General features: G+C 42.9%; 1 protein-coding gene across 1 annotated transcript in view; it reads left to right on the top strand.

Moving 5' to 3' along the window:
* The window catches only part of Ctr9 (CTR9 homolog, Paf1/RNA polymerase II complex component), a 27245-nt gene extending 2849 nt beyond the window's left edge, over positions 1-24396 (top strand). The window contains exons 3-25 of the mRNA XM_050163382.1: positions 2951-3190; positions 3611-3728; positions 5002-5091; positions 7915-8063; positions 10321-10428; positions 12569-12676; positions 12786-13022; positions 13143-13232; positions 13320-13448; positions 13550-13733; positions 14903-14991; positions 15787-15972; positions 16051-16138; positions 16257-16405; positions 18131-18247; positions 18360-18505; positions 19196-19267; positions 19721-19856; positions 19954-20100; positions 20783-20940; positions 21861-21957; positions 22199-22311; positions 23409-24396. Of these exons, the coding sequence (XP_050019339.1) occupies positions 2951-3190; positions 3611-3728; positions 5002-5091; positions 7915-8063; positions 10321-10428; positions 12569-12676; positions 12786-13022; positions 13143-13232; positions 13320-13448; positions 13550-13733; positions 14903-14991; positions 15787-15972; positions 16051-16138; positions 16257-16405; positions 18131-18247; positions 18360-18505; positions 19196-19267; positions 19721-19856; positions 19954-20100; positions 20783-20940; positions 21861-21957; positions 22199-22311; positions 23409-23829 (3372 nt within the window). The 3' untranslated portion in view covers positions 23830-24396. The remainder of the gene's footprint in view (positions 1-2950; positions 3191-3610; positions 3729-5001; positions 5092-7914; positions 8064-10320; positions 10429-12568; positions 12677-12785; positions 13023-13142; positions 13233-13319; positions 13449-13549; positions 13734-14902; positions 14992-15786; positions 15973-16050; positions 16139-16256; positions 16406-18130; positions 18248-18359; positions 18506-19195; positions 19268-19720; positions 19857-19953; positions 20101-20782; positions 20941-21860; positions 21958-22198; positions 22312-23408) is intronic.
* Positions 24397-24628: the final 232 nt, after the last annotated feature.

Below are 24628 nucleotides of genomic sequence, written 5' to 3'. Positions count from 1 at the left end.
GAGACAGGGTTTCTCTGTGGTTTTGGAGCCTGTCCTGGAACTAGCTCTTGTAGACCAGGCTGGTCTCGAACTCACAAAGATCCGCCTGCCTCTGCCTCCCAAGTGCTGGGATTAAAGGCGTGCGCCACCACCCGGCTAATGCTTACCCTTTTATACGCCTCTAGTTCCATTCATTTCCTGGATATGACATGATTCATTCTGTCTGGCCAGATAACACTCTCTTATGGATGGTATATCTACCATTTATCTACTGATAGACAGCTAGGCTGATTCCATAGATTGGCTGTTGTGTTAGTGCCACACTAAAAATGGATGTACTGGGAACCAGAGAGATCGCTCAGCAGTTAAGAGCACTGGTTGGGGGCTGGAGAGATGACTCAGCGGTTAAGAGCATTGCCTGCTCTTCCAAAGGTCCTGAGTTCAATTCCCAGCAACCACATGGTGGCTCACAACCATCTGTAATGAGGTCTGGTGCCCTCTTCTGGCCTGCAGACATACACACAGACAGAATATTGTATAGATAATAAATAAATAAATATTTTTTTAAAAAAAGAGCACTGGTTGCTTTTTCAGAGGATCTGGGTTCAATTTCTAGCACCCACATGGCAGCTTACAACTGTCTGTAACTACAGTTCCAGGAGAGCTGGTATCCTCACAGAAATGTACTTGCAGGCAAAACACCAATCCACATGAAATAAAAATAAATAAATTACTTCTTTTTTGAATGTGCAGGTAGTCTTTATATATTCTACTTTATTATCTTTGGAATAAGACTAGAGGTGGTATAGATGGTTCTTACCAACATTGTTGTTGTTATTGAATATAGCTATTTTAACTAGGGTGAGATAGTATCTCCATATATAATTTTTAAAATTTAATTTTTTATTTTTGGAGGGTTTGTTTTGTTTTTAAAGATTTATTCATATTGTATGTGTATGAGTGCTTTGCCCGCATGTTTGCTTGTGTACCACATGTGTGCCTGATGCCTTCAGAGGCCGAAGAGGGTATTGGACCCTGTAGAACTGGAGGTATGGACAGTTGTTAGTTGCCATTCAGTTTGCTGGTAACCAAACCCAGGTCCCCTATAAAAGCAGCAAGTGCTCTTAACATCTTTCAATCCTCTGATTTGTTTGCTGTTGTTGTTTAGGGTAATGCTGTTGTTATTTGGGACAGAATCTCATATTGGCCAGGCTGGCCTCAAACCTGCTGTTTGGCTGGCTTTGAACTCATGATTTTTCTTCCTTCACCTCCCAAGTGCTGGGATTGTAGGTTTGTGCCACCGTGCCCAGCTCACAGTATACTTTTCATATACACTTTCCTGGTGGCTAAAGATGCTGAACATTTTTTCTATGTCCTTAATAGTTTGTACTAACCTTTTGGAAAGTATCTGTCACAGTATTAGCCTGTTTTTGAGTGGCTTACTTATTCTTGTGTTTGTTTGTGGTTGTCTGAGTTCTTTATGTATTCTCGAGATGAATTCTCTGTTGTTAGACTGGCAAGGATTTTGTGTAAGCCATCTCCTTCACTCTGTTGACTCCTTTGCTGTGCAGACTATAATTTATCATAGTTCTTTCTGTCTGTCTGTGCTTTTGTTTCCTGAAACATCTGCTCAAAGAGTTTCTTCCCAGTGGGGTGCAGTGGCATACTTCTAAAAGCAGGTGTTTTAGGGTCTGAAGCAGGATTACATGTTTGAAGCTACTCTAGGCTACATATTGAGACTGTTTCCAAATAAAAAACAATAAAAAGTGTCTTCCATTCTCGTGTGGATACACAAAGAAGTAGCATTACTGACAGACATTGCCTTTTTGGCTAGAAGAGTCAAGTTTTTCTGTCACCTAGAGATTAATTGGTAGAATTTGTTATTAATGGCATGTAGCTCCATGAAATAGATGCCTAGGGAGGTTACTCATCTGTCCCAAAGTTACTGGTAATTTTTGTTAGAACTAAAACCAGAGCTCAAGTTGGTTTTAGAGAAGTCTCTTGTAGCATGCTAGGCAATTTATATCCCTAGCTAGGATTCTATTTATTCTTTACTGTGAGGGTGAGGGTAGTATGTATGGTGTATGCATGTGTTTGTATGTAGAGGTCAACACTGGCTGTCTACATTTTCTGTTTGTTTCTTTTTTGTTTTGGAGACAGGTTTTACATAGCCCTGACTGGCCCAGAGCTTATATAGACCACCAGGCTGGCCTCAAACCAGTAGAGATCCATCTGGCCCTACCTCTCAGATGCTGGGATTAAATATGTGAGCCACCCACATCTGGCTCCACATTGTTTTTGAGATAGGTCTCACTAACCGTGGAACTCCCCATTTCAGTTGGAGTGACTAGCCAAAAAGCTCCAGGACCCACCTGTCTCTGTTTCCTCAGTGCTGGGGTTAAACTGTTACTAGATGAGAAACAGAAATAAATATCTTTTGTGGTTTCAGTTTTAATAGCATTATTCAAGTCTAGTTGGCCTGTGATAAACTATGTGTGAACTGTACCATTTAGTATTAAGTCTGGGTGGACCTGTGACGGCAGTGAATGTGACCATCGCCCCAGAGTTCTTTCCACTGTTCTTCCCCAGCCCTTCTGTTTCCAGCCTTCACTCAGGACCTCTGGAAGAGCAGCCAGGCTCTTAAACCCCTGAGCCGTCTCCAGCCCCACTAGTTGCATGTTTGTTGCTAAGTATTTTTTAGAGTCTTAAGGAAGTGGAATCACACAGTGCGTATTCCTTTGGTGGACATGCTTCTTTGAGCATAATTATTTTGAGATTTATCTATGTTGTGGTAGCTGTTAGTGGCTTACTTCTTTTCATCCCAGAGATATACAACAGCTGGTTTATTGACTTGTTAATCAATAGTTGGCTTCCAAATTTTGCTTTTACAAATAAAGGTTCTGTAAATATTTGTGTAGTTTTTGTATGTGGACACATGTTTAGTGATATTAATTTCATCCGTTGCCTTTAGCTGGAGTACTACAAGCAAGGGAAAACGGAAGAGTTCGTAAAGTTGCTGGAAGCAGCACGGATAGATGGCAACTTGGACTATCGAGACCATGAGAAAGACCAGATGACTTGCTTGGATACATTGGCAGCTTACTATGTGCAACAAGCTCGGAAAGAAAAGAACAAAGACAATAAGAAGGACCTTATTACACAGGCAACCTTGTTGTATACAATGGCTGATAAAATTATTATGTATGATCAGGTAAGTCAAATTTGTCTGAATTTATGAGAGCCTAAAATACCACATGAAAGCAAAATATGTGTGTAGCAAATTCTTTGTAAAAAGATTTTTTACTAAAATAACTTGATATAGTCATGAAGGTTTTATTAAAATCAGAATTGTATTAGTCCTTGTACTGTTAAATCTGGACAGATTTAGTATATATGTACATGTTAAATCCATAATCCCAGTGTTCTTAGGTGAGTTTCAAGCAGATTTTAAGAATTGTGACCTTTGTTTTGTCATTGTTACCAGCACAGATTTGCATCTCAGGGTAAGCTTCTCATTTGTCTTCATGGTAGTTATGCTGGCCACTAAGAGAGGAATGCTGTGCTTCTGCCCTCTGTGCTTGCTTGGCATTTGGTAAATGTTTCTAGTCTTAGTAAAGTCTGTATATTACAGAACCATTTGTTGGGAAGAGCCTGCTTCTGCCTCCTCGAAGGTGACAAAATGGATCAAGCTGATGCACAGTTTCATTTCGTACTTAACCAGTCTCCAAACAATATTCCAGCCCTTCTTGGTGAGTGTTCCTCAGCAGGGACCTGAGGAATCTCTAGTTTGTTAGCTTATGTGTGTGTGTGTGTTTTATATATATTAAATTATAATGTATGTGTATGTTATAGATATATAGTAGGAATCTAGTTGGTCAGAATTTGTCAGAGCTTTTGTTTATAAATTATATGTTATAAAATATGTGTTTTTTATATATTGTAATATATATGTATGTTATATATATGCATATACATTATGTGAATATAATAAGTTAGTGTGTGTGTTTATGTCTATATAGAGTCCTAGTTAGTGTTTTATCAATTTGACACAAGATAGAGTCAAATGGGAAAAGGAACCTCTATCAGATTGCCTGTAGGCATGTCTGTAGGGCATTTTCTTGATTGATAATTGACAGAGGAGCCATGCCACCCCTGGGTGGGTAGTTTTGCGTGGTAAAAAGAAAGCTGGCTGAGCAAGTTGGGAGAAACAAGCCAATAAGCTGCATTCCTCCATGGCCTGTGCTTTAGCTTCTGCCTCCAGACTTCTCCTTGGATGTTGCAAGAAGGGATGTTGTTAGTTTCCAGCCACCCAGCTAGCTTAGACTCAAAATAATCACACAGAAACTGTATTAAATCACTGCTTGGCCCATTAGCTCTACCTTCTTATTAGATAATTCTTATATTAACTTAACCCATTTTTATTAATCTGTATATTGCCACGTGACAGTGACTTATTGGCTAAAGTTTCGGCATGTCTGACTCTGGCAGTGGCTCCATGACTTCTCCCTGACTCCGCCCTTCTATCTCCCAGCATTCAGCCTAGCTTTCCCTTCCTATCTGAGTTCTGCCCTGCTATAGGTCCAAAGCAGTTTCTTTATTCATTAATGGTAATCACAGCACACAGAGGGGACTCCCACATCACTTGGAGTTCCTGCCCTAACTTCCCTTCATGATAGACTAAACTATAAGCTAAAATAAGCTCTTTCCTCTCCCAGTTGTTTTGGTCCAGGTGTTTATCACAGCAATCAAAAACAAAGTAGACTAAGTTATTGTTTGTTTCCAGAGAGTCAACAAATAATCTTTTCATAGGTAACTACAAGCTAGCTATTTATATTGTTATTTTACATAAAGAGTTTTAGAACTAAATTAATGCACAACCTATGGAAAACACATTTTAATATGTTAGTTCACTACTTTCAAGTATTTCTTACTGAGATATAAATAGGTGTAAAACAGATTTGTGTTCGTTAATTGATAGTGGGTTTTTTTTTTTTTTGTGTGTGTGTGTTTAAATCACCACAGGGAAAGCTTGCATTTCATTTAACAAGAAGGATTATAGAGGAGCTCTTGCTTACTATAAAAAAGCATTGCGTACTAACCCAGGATGTCCAGGTAAGGGAAAATTTTAATTCTAAGCTGTTAGTGATCCAACTTAAAATGTTGAAAATTAATATAAAAAGATATTTTACGAGTAATGTAGTGACAGAATCAAGGTTATTTGTTCTGGGGTTGGGGAAATGGCTCAGTGAAAAAAGTACTTGTTACCTAAGAGTAAGGCCTGAAATTTGTATCTCCTGCTCCCGTGGAAAAGCCAGGCAAGTGTGGTAGCCATCTGTAATCCCAACACTGAGGAGGCAGAAATGGGATGCTGGCACAAACCAGCTAGCTACAGTCACCAGAATTGGTGAGCTCCGGTTTCATTGAGAGACTGCATAGACAAACAGAGAAGGATCGAGGAAGACACCCAGTATCAGCCTTATGCCCCACCCCCAACACACAAGATTCTTTCTTTTCTTGATGTTTTATTTGATTTAAAACCTGGCTGGGCAGTGGTGACGCACGCCTTTCATCCCAGCGCTACAGAGGCAGAGGAAACAGATCTCTGGGAGTTTGAGGCCAGCCTGGTCTATGAAGTGAGTTCCAGGACAACTACGGCTGTTACACAGAGAAACCCTATCTCAAAATCAAAACAAGCAACCAAAAAAACTTGTATGGCAGATTGTATCATATTTTTAACCTATGCTACTTTCTTCCCAAATATTTTCCATTTAGTATATTTTTGTTGTATATCAGCTATGTGCCAGGAACTGTTCTATGCAGAAAATGCAGCAGTAAACCCAAAGACAAAAGTTCCTGCCCTCTCATTTAATTTACATTCCAGTGAATTCCAGAGAAACATAGATACTGTGAAAGGTATTGGTGAGACTTGAGAACTGGAAACAAAATAAGGCTCTGAGACAATACAGATAGATGGGAGAGTATTATCCCGGAAAGAGCAGAGCAGGTTGTGAGAAATACTGTGGATGCCAGTGTATCCAGAGTGGAGATGGATGGAAAGTAGTAAGAAATGAGCTCACATTTGGGCACAATGCTTTTCATGTTGAGCATCTGAGATTATATTGGAGACTTCAAGCTTTTGACAGAGATAAGAAGCCTTGGAGGGCTGTGGGCAGAAGAATGGTGTGATCTGATTTATGTTTAAGAGTACTGTTGAACTAGATGCAGACTCAAGTAGGATGTAGGGCGGCTAGGCAAGGACCAGAGGTATTGTGGACTTGGGAGAAGGCTCCTGTGCACAGTTGTGCACGTTACAGACTATTAAAGCTCACAGCTGGGGTGGTAATGGTGAGTGGTACATGTGGTTACATTCTAGTATTTTGAAAAGAGAGCTGGGCTGGAGGGATGGCTCAGAGGTTAAGAGCACTGACTGCTTTTCCAGAGGTTCTGAGTTCAATTCCCAACAATCACATGGTGGCTCACAACCATCTGTAATGAGAGATCTGGTGCCCTCTTCTGACCTTCAGGGATACATGCAGGAAGAAACCCTGTAATATATAATTAATAAATAAATCCTTTTTTAAAAAAATCATAAAGAAAGGAGAGCTGATTGAAACAAAAAACAAAAATCAGTTTTAAGAGTAGAGTTACATTTTAGTACATTTGGCAAACAATCCAAGAGAAACTAGTTTTAGACTTGAAAGGTTGATGGTGGATTTAGCAGAATACAAATCACTAGTGATCTTGATCAAAAGTTTTACTGGAATGGTAGGCATGCATCTCACTAGAGTGGATGCCAGAGGAAATGTCAGAAAAGAACTGGAGGCAGCAAGTGTTTCATCAGTTGAGGAGTCTTTTGTCAGGAAGAACAGGAGTTAGCTGGAATGAAAACAAGAAATATTTCTGTAAGATGGTTGAATGTTTGAATATGTCTGAGAATGGTCCAGAAAGGAAAAATATTATAATGCAGGAAAAATGACAGGCCGTACTATCACTTCAAACAGATGAGACTGGATCCCATGCCCAGTGTAGTGTTGCCTTAGGGAGAGACATATGTGTGCTCCGTTATGATCTTGAAATAAGGTAGATGTATCAGCATAGCTCAGAAGTGAATGACGGCAGCTGTATGTACTCAACACAGCTTGAAGGTCTTGATGGGTTTTTTTTTTTTTAAATATTTATTTATCTATCATGCATACAATATTCTGTCCGCGTGCATGCATGCAGGCCAGAAGAGGGCACCAGACCTCACCACAGATGGTCGTGAGCCACCATGTGGTCGCCGGGAAATGAACCCAGGACCCCCGGAAGAGCAGGCAACGCTCCCAACCACTGAGCCATCTCTCCAGCCCCCTCTTGATGGGTTTTTTATTCTCTATTTAAATACCGGGGTTATTCATGAATGCACCAGTGTTCATGTGTGTTTGTGTGTGTGTGTGTGTGTGTGTGTGTGTGCGTGCGTGCGTGCACATACGTATACGTAATATTTTTTTTTTTTTTTTTTTTTTTTTTTTTGGTTTTTCGAGACAGGGTTTCTCTGTGGCTTTGGAGCCTGTCCTGGAACTAGCTCTGTAGACCAGGATGGTCTCGAACTCACAGAGATCCGCCTGCCTCTGCCTCCCGAGTGCTGGGATTAAAAGCGTGCGCCACCATCGCCCGGCACATAATAATTTTTAAATAGAAATGGAGCCAGTGGTGTTGGTTTACTGCAGTGGGTGCTACATAATAGGAAGAATGCCAGTATTACAATTATTCTGCTGTATGGTAAGAGTGGTTCCCATAAGAGGAGAGAAGGATTGGAATGGTATGGTCTAACTACTAGTGAAATCAAATGTGTGGTAGGCCAACAGTTCTTAAGAAGTCCAGGTACTGGAAACTGAACTCTTAAAGTATCCTAGGTTGACAAGACAAATGACTTGATTTTACTTATTTTTTTAGCTGAAGTTCGTTTAGGAATGGGCCATTGCTTTGTCAAACTTAACAAACTGGAGAAGGCTCGACTGGCATTCAGCAGAGCGCTGGAACTCAACTCTAAGTGTGTGGGAGCACTGGTTGGACTGGCTGTTCTAGAACTCAACAATAAAGAGGTATGAGAGGAAAGATAGTCTCTAGCTCCGGGTTTGTTGGGCCTACTGTCCTTTATCTAGGTCTGTAGAACAAGCTATGCTTTCGAAATCAAGATTTCAGGTGGTAGATAAGGAAATGTGCCTTGCTGCAGGCACCATCCCCAAAGTAAGCACATTTCTACGGCATAGCCATGTGAAGATAGCCTCACAGCTTAGGTAAGGTGTCCCTGCCACGGGATTTTGCTATCCGACCAGCACGCATGTACATGTGACACACACCCCTACACCCCTCAAAAATAGATTTAGATCTTTGAAGTTTCGAATTTCAGATGAAAGATTGCAGGCCCATAAATTTGTCTGGAATGCATCTGACAAAGTAAGAAACCTGCACTCAACTTAAAACATTAACATTTTTATATTTTACTAAACCAGTGTCTAAGGTCTCAAATTTGATACCACAATGTTGTCAGACTCAGATTTTTTTTTTTTATTGAGCTCTACATTTTTCTCTGCTCCCCTTCCTGCCTTTCCCCTTCCCTTCAACCCTCCCCCAAGGTCCCCATGCTCCCGATTTATTCAGGAGATCTTGTCTTTTTCTACTTTCCTGTAGATTAGATCTATGTAAGTCTCTCTTAGTGTCCTCATTGTTGTCTAAGTTCTCTGGGGTTGTGATTTGTAGGCTGGTTTTCTTTGCTTTATGTTTAAAAAGCACCTATGAGTAAGTACATGTGATAATTGTCTTTCTGTGTCTGGGTTACCTCACTCAAAATGATGTTTTCTAGCTCCATCCATTTTCCTGCAAAATTCAAGATGTTATTTTTTTTTCTGCTGTGTAGTAATTCATTTTGTAAATGTACCACATTTTCCTTATCCGTTCTTCGGTCAAGGGGCATTTCGGTTGTTTCCAGGTTCTGGCTATGACCAGACTCAGAGATTTTCAAGAACTTTATGTCAGCCCCGCCTTAATGTGTAACTTTTCCCTATGTCTGTCACTTAATAGTTCTAAGATGGTTGTTGCAGCCCCAGGTTGCCTTTAGTCTCACAGGAGGGAAGGAAGCAAGAGGCTTTCCTCTAAGCTTTCTCTCAGAAGTTCTGACTGATATATGAGGGTGGTTCCTGTCCCACCTCTTTATTTGATTGTCCAAGTGGTTGCCAGTGTTTCTCGGTGTTTCACTGTTGACAGTTGAGCTGCAGGATTCTTTACGTGAGTAAGCATCCTCTCTGTAGTGGAATGTTTACCAACCTCTGCTCCTTTACCCGCTAAATGTCAGTACCGTCCCACGGTAGTAATGGCAAAAACAGACACTGTTCCTGGTAAAAATTTCTGCCTTAGCTAGTCTCTAGAGAAAGAGAATAGACTATCTTGACTAGTTTAGCTCAATCATGATTTATCTCCTGGGATTGTAAAAGGGGAAGGGAGCTTTTCTTCCAAAAACAAAAGGTCTCACAGACTACAAAACCTGTTCTGAGACCAGACATGGTGAGTCATACTTTCAGTCCTAGCACTCAGGACACAGAGGTAGGCAGACCTGTGAGTCTCGGGCCATTTTGGTATACAGAGAAGGTTCCAGGCCAGCCAGAGATAAATGGTGAGACCCTGTGTCATAAAGGAAGGAAGCTGTGCTCCTTTAGCAAGGTAAAATGGCGCCATATAAAGAAGACAGCGGGGCTGGACTAGTAATCAGACAACCTTAAGCAAGAACTGCGTAAGAAAGAGAAGTGGCGCACACACCCCCATGCTCACACACAAAATCAAATACTGAGATTCAAATGGGGATTTCATCACAAATGAACGTTAAAAAATCATAAAAGGAGGCTGGAGAGATAGCTCAGCAGTTAAGAACACATGCTGTTCCTGCAGAAGACCTGAGTTTAGTTCCCAGCACCCTTATATAGCTCACAACTGTCTATAACCACAGCTCCAGAAAATCTGATTCCTTCATCCAACCTCCACAGTCACTGTAGACACAAGTTATTCACATATGCAGGCAAAATGTTCATACATACCAATAAAAATTAATGTCTTTAAAATGTTTTCCGTCCTTTGCCTCAGAGTGAGCATAAGTTAAGACTGGCACCAAACATACATTGTTAAGAAAAACTAAATTGTAACAATTTGGGACTTCCTTATTTGGAACTTTACATCCTCGATGAAGAATAGCAAACTGTCCTGTGGTGTTGAACTGCAGGCGTGGGACCTGTTTGTTGAAGCTAGAGCAAGCTGGACAGGGCTCGTTACGAGATGCTTTCACTCCACTCTCACACTGTTTTCTTTTAGGCTGATTCTATCAAAAATGGTGTGCAGCTTCTTTCCAGAGCCTATACTATCGACCCTAGCAACCCTATGGTACTGAACCACTTGGCAAACCACTTTTTCTTCAAGAAGGTAAAAAATCACTTATTTGATTTTTAAATCTGATTTTTTGAGTATAGTGAGTACATGAGTTTTGTTTTACTTGGGAAGAAATTTGAAAATGTCATTTTGTTTTTTTATTTCCAAATTAGAGTTTGTATTAGTTGCCAGGGATGAGCACACATTTATTCATTCTCTGACTTAATTATGTATTGGCACTTTGCACTGTGTGCAGCCTGTGATCAGATGTAAGATAAGTAAGACTGCTTTCTGCACTCAAAGAAACAGACATGTAAGCTCATGTAAATGTGAACATAAAGGCCTCTGCTCTTTGAGAAATAAGGATGTGATCAAGTGGCAAAGGGGGATTTCACCACAGTGCAGAAGCTCCTGTGTTAGACTGGGTGTGGGTAGTTGGAAGAGGAAAGGCAGAGGTTGAAGAGACCCTTAGCCTTTGGAGAAGTCAGGACATAGCATGTAGACTACAACAGGTGCTGTGTTAGGCCCAGTTAGGGGCGCGCTTGCTTCATAGAATTTGGCTATAGTTGTTGTATGCGCACCAGAGTCTCTTTATTTTTACCTGTTAATCCCGCCTATTAATTCCAACAATTTTGTGGAAGCAGCAGTATTATTTTATATTTCTTAGAATACCAAATCCAAGATACTACTGCTAAAGGTTTTTCATTTTTAAAGTTTTTATTAGCAATATTAATCATACATAATGGGTTTCACTTGACATTTTCATATATGAATATAATTCCAACAATTATACCTCCGTTTCCCTCTCATCCCCTCCTGCTGATTCTTCCTCTTTCCGATTAGTCCCTCTGACTTTTTGTCTTATATTTGGTGACCCATGAGTCTAATTAGTATTGCTTGTAGCAACTTGGGTGAGGGGTTGTTTACAAGCTTATGGGCAGCTTACCAGAGGAATATTGTTGAAGAAAATGTCTCTCTCACTCACCGATGACAAAATCTTTACACAATGAACAGGGAAGTTTAACCTTCCTTATTGGAATCAGGGACTAAACTGTACTATTAAATTTAAAATACTTGTGTAACAATTTAGGTAAAAGTTGACAAAATATATCAACTTTATTAATATGAGCTACTGTACTGTTCCTGTTGTTACTCACATACTCAGTGCTTACTAAATCCCAAGCATTGTTAAAAGTGCATTCCCAGTACTTAATTCTGTAATGGTCACATCTACCCTGCGAGGTAAGTAGTGTGATCTCACCTCCCCCCCCCCTTCTCCCTCCCTCTCTCTCTTCCTTCCTCCCTTCCTTGTGCATGTGTGTGCACTTGAACATGTGCATATGAGTACACAGTTACAGTTGTGTGGAGGCAAGAGTTTGGTGTCAGATATCTTCCTCTATAACCCTTTGCCCTTTTTTTTTACAGATTTTATTTATTTTTATCTTTTGTGTTTATGAATGTTTTGCCTGCATGTATGTATGTGCACCACATGGTGCCTGGTGCCCAAGGAGATTAAAAGAGGGCATTGGATCCCCTGTAACTGAAGTTAGAGAAGGTTGTAAGCCACCATGTGGGGCTGGAAACCTAACCTGGGTCCTCTGCAAGAGCAGCAAGTTCCCTTGATTGCTGAGTCATTTTTTTCTTTCTTTTTTTTTTTTTTTTTTTAAGATCTATTATGTATATAGTGATCTGCCTGCAGGGATGCCTGCAGGCCAGAAGAGGGCACCAGATCTCATTATGGATGGTTGTGAGCCACCATGTTTGCTGGGAATTGAACTCAGTGCTCTTTAACTGCTGAGCCATCTCTCCAGCCCCACTGAGTCATTTCTTTAGCCCCTCGCACCTCGTTTTTTGAGATGGACCTGCACTCATGTCCCCATGACTGCATAACTCTTACCAACTGAGCTGTCTCTATCCTGTGTCTGTTTTCTTGATGAGTAAATTGAGGGTGACCTAAGAACTCAGACTTAATACTGCATCAGTCCTGTTTGATGCTTTACTTCTTGCAGTTATGGAAGCATAATGATTATTCATTAAGCATTAGGTTATAATTGTGACAGTGCTAAAGTTTAACTATTTAGGGAGAAGATGAAAATATACCTTATGGCTAATGAAATGTTACCAGTTAAAATAAACTACTATTCAAGCAATCTTCTGACATCACTCAATTGATTTTTCTGGCCATCAACTTCAGGATTATAGTAAAGTACAGCACCTGGCTCTCCATGCATTCCACAACACAGAGGTGGAGGCTATGCAGGCAGAAAGCTGCTACCAGCTGGCTCGATCATTCCATGTTCAGGTAAGACCATTAGCACCTTTCTAAATATTTAGTCCTTTTAATTACAGGATTTCAGTTTTCTGACCACTTTTGTACCTGTTACTTGTCTTGTTTTATTCTCATTTATCAGGAAGACTATGACCAAGCCTTTCAGTACTACTATCAAGCCACTCAGTTTGCGTCATCCTCCTTTGTACTACCATTTTTTGGTTTGGGACAAATGTATATTTATCGAGGTGACAAAGAGAATGCATCTCAGTGCTTTGAGAAAGTTTTGAAAGCTTACCCCAACAATTACGAAACCATGAAAATTCTTGGCTCTCTCTATGCTGCTTCAGAAGATCAGGAGAAACGAGACATAGCCAAGGTATGCTGTAAACCTTAGCTGCCCTGAGCCTCAGGAGTATGAGCAGATTGTAGTAGCCAGGGTTTGTTTGCTTGGTTTTAAACTTTGACAGCATCATTTTAATGATCTCATTTATCCTAGGGCCATTTGAAGAAGGTCACAGAACAGTATCCTGATGATGTGGAAGCTTGGATTGAATTGGCTCAGATCTTAGAACAGACTGATATACAGGTATTGATGTCGACTTTTCATATCCTAAATGATGTGTTTCTCTTTGTTCTGTGAGTAAAGCTTACTCTGTCCTCTGTAAAAATGCAGGGTGCCCTCTCAGCCTATGGAACAGCCACCCGCATCCTGCAGGAGAAGGTGCAGGCCGATGTCCCCCCTGAGATCCTGAATAATGTTGGGGCCCTCCATTTTAGACTTGGGAACCTCGGAGAAGCAAAGGTGGGAAAACAGAAATGTTCCTTTTTCTCTATGCTTGACCAGGCTGCAGGCACTGGATATTGCTCAGCCGTATCCAATAACAACGCGTTTCTACCTCACAGAAATACTTCCTGGCGTCATTGGACCGTGCAAAGGCAGAGGCCGAGCATGATGAACACTATTACAACGCCATCTCCGTTACCACGTCCTACAATTTAGCCAGGCTCTACGAAGCCATGTGTGAATTCCACGAAGCAGAGAAACTGTACAAAAACATTTTACGAGAGCACCCTAACTACGTTGACTGTAAGAATTTTAAGCTTCTTTTGTGTGATAAAATTCCTAAATTCTCTTAGTAACAGAAAACTTATTTAGAAAAGAAAGTCTTTGTTAAAATCAATAACTTTTTTTTAAGAGGTCTAATAATCTTTTTTTCTCTAAGACAAATCTGTCTCCTTAAAAAAAGATGCAGCCTGAGGGGTCAGTTCTCATCTGTAGTACTGGTGCTCAGGAGGCAGAGGCAGGAGCATCAGAGATTTAAGGCCAGCTCCCCTACCTAGCAGGTTTGAGACCCACCGTGGCCATGTATGAGGCCTTGTCTCAAAAAGTGGAATAAAACAAGGTGCAGTTTCATTTACTGGAAAATAAAAGGATCAGCAACAGCCTCTTGAGCTGCGTTGAGTGGCAGGTTGTGCCTCTGCTCAATGAGCCAGCTGCAGCCCCTGGCATGTTTTATAACAGGCATAGTTTGTAAGTTACCTTCTTTAAATTTGCACCAACATTTTTACATTGTGTGATAGTAACACAGTAGTTTTTTTTCTTGAAATAGTTATTACTAAAATGTACTAATTTGAGTTTTTACAGCGGGCACTATAAATTATTGACATTTTAACTTAACCTATATATGCTTTGTAGCAAGTCTTTCTTTTCCAAGGTTCCACTCTCTGTAGTTTCATTTTGCCTATACTCAAGTCTGCTCTCAAAATACTATATGAAAAATTCCATAAATAACTCCTGAGTTCAAATTGTGCACCATTCTGGGTGTTGTGGTGAAACCTTAGGCTGCTCTGCTCCACCCAGCCCAGGTGTGGATCATCCACTACTTGATGCCCATACTGGTGGTGACCAAGCAGCCGCTTCAGAGAGCAGCTTGACAGGGCATCAGTGTTTGTGTGCACAGTGGTCCTGGCCAGGTGTGTGCACACATCTTTACTCCCAGCACTCCAGAGGACCATCCAGAGGTGCATAGTAGGACCCTGTCTTGAAAGAGAAAAAGGAAAAAAGAAAGATTGATCTAGTGGTGCAGTTTCTCTTTTGCCTAGCTACAGTGAGGTGTCATGTGTCTTCATATATGAGGCTTTTCTCTCCTCTGTCTGAAAGCAGTCACACAGCATGACTGTTCCGAAAGGAAGACTTTGGTGTTAGGATCCCTTTAGACCTGAGATAGTGAAGATGAATTAAATGTGCACTTTCAGGCTATCTGCGCCTAGGAGCCATGGCCAGAGATAAAGGAAACTTCTATGAAGCTTCAGATTGGTTTAAGGAAGCCCTTCAGATCAATCAGGTTGGTGGTGTTCACTTTTTACCTGAAAAATCAATCTGTCCGTGTAATAGCTGTGATGTTTCTAATCCATGGCATCTGTGTTTAATGGCTTGTTTTGGTTTTGTTTGTTTCACTTATTAAAGACTTTAAAGAGTATCATAGGGCTGGAGAGATGGCTCAGAGGTTAAGAACACTGACTGTTCTTCCAGAGGTCCTGAGTTCAATTCCTAGCAACCACATGGTGGCTCACACCCATCTATAATAAGGTCTGATGCCTTCTTCTGGAATGTAGGCAGACATGGAAACTAACACTGTATACAAAATTAATAAATAAATTTTTTTAAAAAGAGTATAATAGTTTGTATAATTAATCATGTTATAATCAGCACCCTTTTTTTTTTTAATATATAGAACTATTTCCCTCCTATTTTTCCCTTCCTGGTGTGTGTCCTGGCCTTTCACCTGCACTCAGCCCAGTGGCCTGCCGAGAATGTTTCCAGAGTCAGTGTCTTAGCATTCCGTAGGTGATTTCAGTTCTGATTGTGGCTCCCAGGAAGAGGACTGAAAGACAGGTTTACAAGTTGTTATCTGCTCCTACGGCCTGGCAGACCACTGTTGTTTTTACTTCTTTCCATTCTGTTGCGCATTGTATGCTGATAGGACACTAAATTGATCTTGAAACTCACTAATCGGTCTGAATTCACAGTGAAAACCACCATTGTAGTGTAGCTGTAAACGTCTTCAACTATTAGCTATTGTAAGATGACTTATTTCTCAGATCTCAGATGGAAAGTTTACTTCTTTATGTTTACATAGGATCACCCTGATGCCTGGTCTTTGATTGGTAACCTTCATCTGGCAAAACAAGAGTGGGGCCCAGGCCAGAAGAAGTTTGAGAGGATATTAAAGCAGCCAGCCACACAGAGTGACACTTACTCTATGCTGGCTCTTGGCAATGTGTGGCTCCAGACTTTGCACCAGCCAACCCGAGACCGAGAAAAGGTAATCCCCTTTGTCTCCTTCAGCAAGATTGCTATCTGTGTCCTTGTTGAATTTTCCAGTAATTCTTCTTTCTTATAGGAAAAGCGTCATCAAGACCGTGCCCTGGCCATCTACAAACAAGTCCTCAGAAATGATGCCAAGAACCTGTATGCTGCCAATGGCATAGGTAACTAGAAGCCTTGGTTCATAGTGATTGGTGAAATTAGTGCTGTTTTACTATTGGACTTTCAGTTGTTTTGGCAGAGGTTAGGACATTCTCAATGTCAGCCTTTGTGTAACTTTAGGAGCAGTTTTGGCTCACAAGGGATACTTCCGTGAAGCTCGTGATGTGTTTGCCCAAGTGAGAGAAGCCACAGCAGATATCAGTGATGTGTGGCTGAACTTAGCACACATCTACGTGGAGCAGAAGCAGTACATCAGCGCCGTTCAGATGGTAAAGTCTTTGCCTCTCCAGATGTTTGCATGTCTTTCGGGCCAGTCATGGACTTCTGAGATCTCCTCTGATACTGTCTGTTCAGAGTTTGTAACCATGTAATGACCAAACCAGGGAGATGTGAGTCCCAGTGCCAGGAGTGCACCCCAGAAAGTGTCCTCTTTGACCGTTTCCCTCTCTGTAAAGTGTGGGGGTCTTTTAACCTCAGGATTTTGTGAGGATCTAATATGAAAAGAACAAGGCACTAGCATGAAGAACAAGTGTCCACTAAACAGCAGGGTTTAGTGTTTATTCTTTCAGTTCCTGAAGTGAGTCCAGTTTCAGAAATGTTAAGTGATTTTATTGTTAATGGTTTGTTTTGTTTTGTTTGTTGTTTTATTGTTAACAGTCTCTCTGTATTGCCCTAGCTGATCTTTTAAGAGTCCTCCCACTTCAGCCTCCCAAGTACATGGGATTATAGCCTCATACAACTGCCCTCAATTTAAATGGTTTATCTTTTTTGTTTGGTTGGTTGGTTTGGTTTGGTTTTTGAGATAGGGTTTCTCTGTGCATCCTTGGCTGTCCTGGATCACTTTGTAGACCAGACTGTCCTTGAACTCAGATCCACTTCCCTCTGCCTGAGAGTGCTGGGATTAAAGTTGTGCACCACAGCCACCCAGTTTAAATGATTTACCTTTTAAGATTTACTTTTACTTGTGTGTGTGTTGTATGAAAGTATGCCATGTGCATGTGTGTGTGTGTGTCTGTCTGTCTGTCTGTGCCTGAAGAGGCCAGAGAAAAGGCATTGATCTCCTGGAGCTAGAAGCTGTTATGAACCACGTGACTGTGGGTGCTGGGTGATAAACCATCCCAATCTGCAGAATAGCAACACTGCCTTCTAGAAATGCAACTTAGTCATCAGGGATATTCCTGGGAAAACTGTCTTACCATTTCCCATGAAATTACTTTTGTCAGTTGCCTGTAACAGGTTGTGTGCTCGTGGTTAAAAAGTGTCACGTTTAAATAAAAATTAGCCCCGGGGGCTTGGGAGATGACTCGGTGCGAGCACTTGTTGCATAGTCGTGAGGACCTAAAAGTTCAGATACCCATGTAAAGTCTGACCATGCCTGTTTGTAATCTCACTGCGGTCAGAGCTAGACAAGAGGGTCACTGGGGCAGTGTGTGTGTGGCAAGCTCTCGGTTCCATGAGAAGTCCCAGCTCAAGGAGGTAAGGCAGCAAGTGATAGGTCAGAATACCTGACATCCTCTTCTGGCCTCTGAGCAGCAAATGAACTGAAATTAACTAAATAACTTCCTCTGCTCATTGCCACTAGTTTGCACAGATCTCAAGAGGACGGTGTTAAAGGATGTCACACACGGGAGCCAGAATATAACTTGTCATAGTGCTGGGCAGCTGGATTCTAGATACTGTCCTAAAGATAGAAGAAAGGGTGCTGAAGGCGAGACAGACAGACAGACAGACAGACAGACAGTCTCTTTACCCTTCCATTCTCCATTGGTACAAATTTCAAGTGAAAAAACTACTTTGAATCCAGTTTTTCTGTGGTCAAATTTTTATGTTGTAAAAATGTATACTGGCAAATGTCAGTAGTCAAGTCCAGATTATTCTCTAAAATTAACCAGAGTGGAGTATCTTTTCAGAGTCTTAAAACTGCTTTGAAATCTGACATAGCATGAAAATAGACTTCTACCCGGCTGTCTCTAACTACCATTCCCATTCTGTAGTATGAGAACTGCCTCAGGAAGTTCTATAAGCACCAGAACACTGAAGTCGTGCTCTACCTGGCCCGGGCCCTCTTCAAGTGCGGCAAGTTACAGGAGTGCAAGCAAACTCTGCTGAAGGTGACAGGACTCTGCCCGCCCACGCCCCTGCCCGCTGCCTGCTTCCTACATGTTAGCATGCCTGTTGTGCTGTTCAGTCATAAGAAGTTATTGCTTTGCTTTCTGCTTACAGGCCAGACATGTGGCACCCAGTGATACGGTTCTGATGTTTAATGTGGCCTTGGTCTTGCAAAGATTAGCTACCTCTGTCCTAAAAGATGAAAAAAGTAATCTGAAGGAAGTCCTTAATGCTGTGAAAGAGCTGGAGCTTGCACACCGGTAAGAGTTCTGAAGAAGAAAGGCTTTTAGGTGAAACTGTCTCAAAAGACACACAAAAAATTGACTTCCCTCAAAAAATAACCATTGGTGGAGAGCAAGCATTGGGGGTCTAGCCCAGGTTAGTGTAGGGAAAGCTCACAACTACCATATGGTGGCGCCCAACTCCAAGCAGAGTGCTGCTGTGCTGAGCTCTGGAAGCCTGATCCCTAGACCTAATTGGCTAGCTGCGGGCTTGCCCTAGATTTTCCATTAACCTCTCAGCAGTACGAGCCAGCATTTTACACATATGAACTATTTAGTCTCCACTTGTGCTGGTGTCTCTATGGAATATTGGTTTTCATAAGCTAGGATTAAGATCTTACCACTTACTGCTTACCAGATTTATTCAGCGCAGTTCAAATGTGTTTAACCTTATAGGACTTAGCAATTCAGTGTGTGCTAAAATGAAAACCCCACATCTATGATTGATCAGCTGTGCTTATGTTCCTCTCTGTTAATGTTTCTTACCTCATCTGAAGTATGAGCGCTGTCCTGACCTAAGCCCCACCCACGATGCTGATACTTAGTAAACTTACTATTTGTTTACTGATAGTATTAAATATATTTTGCCTTTCTTGATGGACTTCTGTTTATTAAACCTTGAGGGTATTAATGATAGGATTAGTGAAATATCTTCTCTTTTCCTTTTAGATACTTCAGTTACTTGAGTAAAGTAGGAGATAAAATGAGATTCGATTTGGCTCTTGCTGCCTCTGAAGCCAGGTAATGCCTGTTTACACACAAGTGGGTTTGTGGGAAGTGGTTATTTTGGTCCACACCAAATACTCAGGAGAGTGTTGCCATAACACGGTGATTCCTGGCCTTCTGGGGTCACTTGTTGCCTCTCCTTGAGGCATCCCTCCCCATAGCACCTTTCAGACTTGGAGGAAACTGACGGAGTGTAAGTACTTAGGTTGTAGCCAAATCCTTTTTCTTTCTTCTTTCTGTTGTCCTTTTGAAGCAGAGTCTTGCTCTGCAGCCAGGCTAGAACTGAGGATCCTCCGGGGAGCCACCACCCCCTGCTGAGAAATACTTGTTTGCTTTACACACCTTGTGTCATTGAATCAAGACAGGAATCCTGAGTTGGGGAACTTTAGCGCAGTTGATGCATGGGCATGGGTTTAAGTAGGCAGGTGTCCTAACTGCCATGCTGTTTCTCTGCATTTGAAATGTTAGGCAGTGCTCCGACTTACTGAGCCAGGCCCAGTATCATGTGGCCCGAGCACGCAAGCAGGATGAGGAAGAACGGGAGCTGCGGGCCAAGCAGGAGCAGGAGAAGGAGCTCTTAAGACAGAAGCTTCTCAAAGAGCAGGTGCGTGCACACATTGTTAGGAGCTAGTCCTCTGTCTACTCTCTGGTGGTTTGGTCACTTTCAGAGCATTTTGATAAGTCCCCATACTCCCTTCTAGGAAGAGAAACGTCTCAGAGAAAAGGAAGAGCAAAAGAAGCTTTTGGAACAGCGGGCCCAGTATGTGGAGAAGACCAAAAATATCCTCATGTTTACTGGCGAGACTGAAGCAACAAAGGAGAAGAAAAGAGGCGGAGGTGGAGGGCGGGTAAGACCAGACTGGACGTCCAGTCTGCCTTTGGGCTTTCTGAAATGAAGGGCATCGTTAGTTGGCTGTTCTTAGTTCCTGAGTCGTGACTTCCTCTACCAGCACAGGATTGCAGTGTCCAGTGTGGGCAGTGACCCTGCCTTCTTGGTGCGTGTGGGGCTGTGGGTGAGCGCAGGTCTTGACACGTGTGCTTTGCAATTCTGCTGCCGACCTCACCAAGCCAGGTGGTCCTGCTTTCATGATGGGTTGCCTTACACTTCTTTGACTTCACATGGTGTAAAAACGAGTATTCGGTAGAACTGTACTTTGAATCGTGGTCTTTTGCCAAGTTGAGGTATTTGGCATCAAGTTCTGTTGTGATGTTGGGTGGCTGCAGAGACACACAGCTCCCAGTCAGCCATGTGATCTTGAGGGTGAACAACCAATACTTTTCTGCATTCTGTGGGCTCAATGGGTTGAATGCATTTCTGATTGAAGATGTGTTTGCCTTGTGCTGAGTCCTCAGGTAGTTGATGATATTTCCCAAATGTGAGATAGTGGGACTCCTCGTGAAATTCGGGCCTAGGCACGCCCATCTTCCGTGTGACTCAGTAGAGACCTGCAAGGGCGCTGTACGGTTCTCTGCACCCAGCAGTGCTGTCTCTACCTAGAAGTAGCTGACTGTGGTCCCCTTGGATCCTAGCGCTCCAAGAAAGGAGGCGAATTTGATGAGTTTGTCAATGACGACACCGATGAGGACCTCCCTGTATCCAAAAAGAAGAAGAGAAGGAAAGGCAGTGGCAGTGAACAGGAAGGCGATGAGGAGGAAGGTGGAGAGAGGAAGAAGAAGAGGAGAAGAAGGTAATGTCTTCATTAATGTTCTAAGTGTCTAGAAAGTCAGGAGACCTTGCTTTTCTGTAATATAAATCTCCATCTTCCTAAACCGACTCCCTGCTTTAACCTGTTTCAATCCCACAGACTTAAGTTAATGAATATCTACTTGTCCCCTGAAAACAGCTGACAGTCACCATTGTCTTTCTTGTCATTTTGTTTCTTGAAGCAGGGTCTCATGTACCCAAACTGGCTTTGAATTCACTCTGTAACCTAGGTTGGCCTTGAACTTCCAGAGATCCACTTGTCTCTGCCCCTGTACTGGGATTATGGGTGTGCAGCACCATGCTCGGTTTTCTCTTGTTGTGTTTTGGACACGGGTGTGAAGTGAGCAGCCTGGGTGGCAGCTGTACCGACCGTGCAGTCCTGGCATCACTGAGCCGCTCTTCTCTGGGCTGTGAGCGAATGGTTGGGAAAGTGTCTTTTCACCACCTGCTGCCATCTGTCTTGAGGTCCAGGGTGCCCCAAGCTTTCCTGCCCAGGAATCTCCTTTCAGCTCTTTTACCCAGGCCTGCCCGTATCTCTTGGCCGGTTATCCTTGAGAGAGAATTGTGACTCCATTAGACGGTCACAGTATAGCTGTGGTGAGGATCTTGGTGGCAGCTGGGAAGGAAGAGTAGGGAAGATGTGGATCCCAAACCCAGGGCATCTCTCACTCACTCGCTGCACCGAGCACAGGTTGCAGTAGAGGTGAAGGAGGGAGCTGCACAGGGACGAGTTAGTAGCAGATGCCATGCACACCAGTGGTCGGCAGACTGTGTGCCCTGTGCCTTGAGCTGTAGTGGAGCTGAGGTCAGCATCCATATTGAAAGGTTCTACTGCGGTGGCAAGGTAACCTCAGTCCTGGAGGTCCAAACCTCCTAACAAGCTCTTGATGTTCACTGTTTAAGACCTCAGAAGGGAGAAGAGGGATCTGACGATGATGAAACAGAAAATGGCCCCAAACCAAAAAAGCGCCGTCCACCAAGAGCAGAGAAGAAGAAAGCTGTAAGTTCTAGAGCTGTCTTCCTGCCCCCCCCCCAGCCGTGTGTGTGTGTGTGTGTGTGTGTGTGTGTGTGTGTGTTAGACTGATGGGGTGCCGCCGTATACTTATTCTGCAACTTCTTCCAACATAAATGCTTGTTTTCTTTGGTGACTGTTGATTCTGTTGCTATAATAAACCTGGTCTAATAAGATGTCCCAATAACGTGAGAATTTCAACTAATGGACCATGCTTGACATTCTCTAGCCCAAGCCAGAACGACTGCCTCCTTCAATGAAGGGAAAAATAAAATCCAAAGCCATTATATCATCGAGTGATGATTCTTCAGATGAGGATAAACTGAAAATTGCCGATGAAGGGTAAGAACAGCGCCGCCCCCCCCCCCCCGTAAATTCTAATGGCAGGTAAATCCCAATCTGATGAAGGCAAGAATTTCCCCAGGGTAAATTCTAACAGTAGGAAGCCAAAGTGGCTGCTCACCAGCCCTCTGCATCCTCTTCTTTGTCTCTGGTGTTGGCCCTTGTCCTCACTGTGTCCCCAGGGCTGTTGGTGAAGGGTCTAAGGCCAGTGGAAGAGGTGCAGAAGGGGCTGTGAGGCTGAACTGCTGCCAGGCTTGTGCCCACAGTCAAGGCATCTGACTAGAAATAAATAAGCTTGCTGTGCCATTTGCATCAATTCTAATCATCATGAAAAGGGTCTGAGTATTGGGACAGGTGAATGAAGTGACCCACCGATGTAGACTGGATCTCAGAGTGGATGTCAGTGCTGTCCTCTTGGTCACATCTCCATATTCTCAGAGTGACCTGGCCTAGATAGTGCACATAGGGTTCCTTCTTTCCAGCTAGGCACAGGCGCCTTTCTGCAGTCCGCAGGGTTTCCCTTCTGAAGGGAGTGGCGCATTTCACCTCCCTCACCCTTCCTGGTCTGAGTCGTGTTGAAGTGTGTCATGGAAGCCAGAGCTGTGGAAGATGTCTAAGGCAGCTTCTCAGTGGCCATATAGCTCTAACCTATTGGAGCTCCGGGAGGCCGTCCACCGGCTCCTGCTGCCTCACGTTCCCCCAGTGGAACGTGAGGACAGAAGCTAGTAAGCTGATGAACCTTAACCCCAGCCTCGTGAAGACCTGGTGCCTTCAACAAATCCTAGAACAGCAGCGAGGTCACTCTTCGGGTGTCTGTTGACATGGATGTCCTAGGACAGGAAGTGGCCTGTTGTCCCAGTCTTAGGACTCCTGAGCCTCAGCCACCATCAGAGGGCCGGTGTTTCACCTTTGTGCCTACGATTTGTTGATATGGTCAGCTGAAGACTTCCCACCCTTTGCCCTTTTGAAAAGCTCACATTTATAGAACAGCACAAAAAACATGTATCACAGGAGCCCCCGTGTCCGGCACCAGGCATGACCCATAGCAGAAAGTGCTGCTGAGTGTTCTAGTGTCTCACCCACGCCTCTCCCTCCAGACATCCCAGGAACAGCAACAGCGATTCCGATGATGACGAGCGGCCCAATAGACGGGCCTCCTCTGAGAGCGAGTCAGATGACAACCAGAACAAGTCTGGCAGCGAAGCGGGCAGCCCTCCGAGGTCGGGAAGACAGGAGTCGGATGAGGATTCCGACAGTGACCAGCCGTCCAGAAAAAGAAGGCGCTCGGGCTCCGAGCAGTCGGACAATGAGTCTGTGCAGTCTGGGAGAAGCCCTTCCGGAGGTTCAGAAAATGATTCTCGCCCAGCTTCTCCAAGTGCAGAGTCGGACCGTGAGTCGGAGCAGGGGTCTGACAACGAGGGCTCTGGCCAAGGCTCTGGAAATGAATCAGAACCAGAGGGCTCAAACAATGAGGCCTCAGACCGAGGCTCAGAGCACGGATCAGATGACAGTGACTAGGTTTTGTTTCATCCAAGACTCCTGGGGGTGGGGGAGCTTTATAATATATAAAAGCTGTGATAAAAACATTTCAGATGCTTAGTCATTTGTGAAGTTTTCTTAAGGCAATTTTTTTTTCTATTTGTATATTTACTAAACTCCAAGAGACATTTCCTGTGCTAGATCCAGAGTCTGAAACTGGAGCAATGAGATTCCTTCATTGTGGTGCAGCTCCACCTGTCATATGTGAAAACTGCATTCCTGCAAGGCTTGCCCAGGCTAGCCTGGTCTTTGGCAGGCAGCATGCTGCTATGTATGTATGGTTTTTGTTGCAAGCTTACCAAATGTTGCAGAAACCGGGATATATCCCTTTGTTACCTGGTGAGTTGAAATGAAAGTTTTATTTCTGGAGGATGGAGGAAAAGACGTCCCTGTGTGGAACTCTGAAAGGAAGGTGTTCATAGTGTGAGGCTGCAGCCATGGGTCAGAGTTGCAAACACTGGGGTGGGTAAGGTGTGGAAAGTGCTTTTCTGTTTTTAGAATGGGAAGACCTTCCCCAGCCATGTAATAAATCCTTTACCAACCGTGGTGGGTGGCCGTGTGTCCTTTTTTTGCTCAGTAACATATTTAATACAAATATATTAAGCAAAAATTTGGAAAACTGAATCAAAGGCAGTTTTCTCAAGACTTTTGTAATTCATGGCAGATTCCTGGAAGCTTTTTTAAATGCATAAGAAAACTGAATTTGTATTTATTTTTAAAGTAAGGTCTCTACATAGCTCTTTCTGTCCCAGAATCCAGTATGTAGACCAGGCTAGCC

The sequence above is a fragment of the Alexandromys fortis genome, unplaced genomic scaffold (genome assembly GCF_014885135.2).
Source record: "Alexandromys fortis isolate MF-2015 unplaced genomic scaffold, M_Fortis_MF-2015_v1.1 scaffold_129, whole genome shotgun sequence".
Classification (NCBI taxonomy): domain Eukaryota; kingdom Metazoa; phylum Chordata; class Mammalia; order Rodentia; family Cricetidae; genus Alexandromys; species Alexandromys fortis.
Note: the sequence above shows the minus strand (reverse complement) of the source record. Positions and strands in the feature narration are given on the sequence as shown.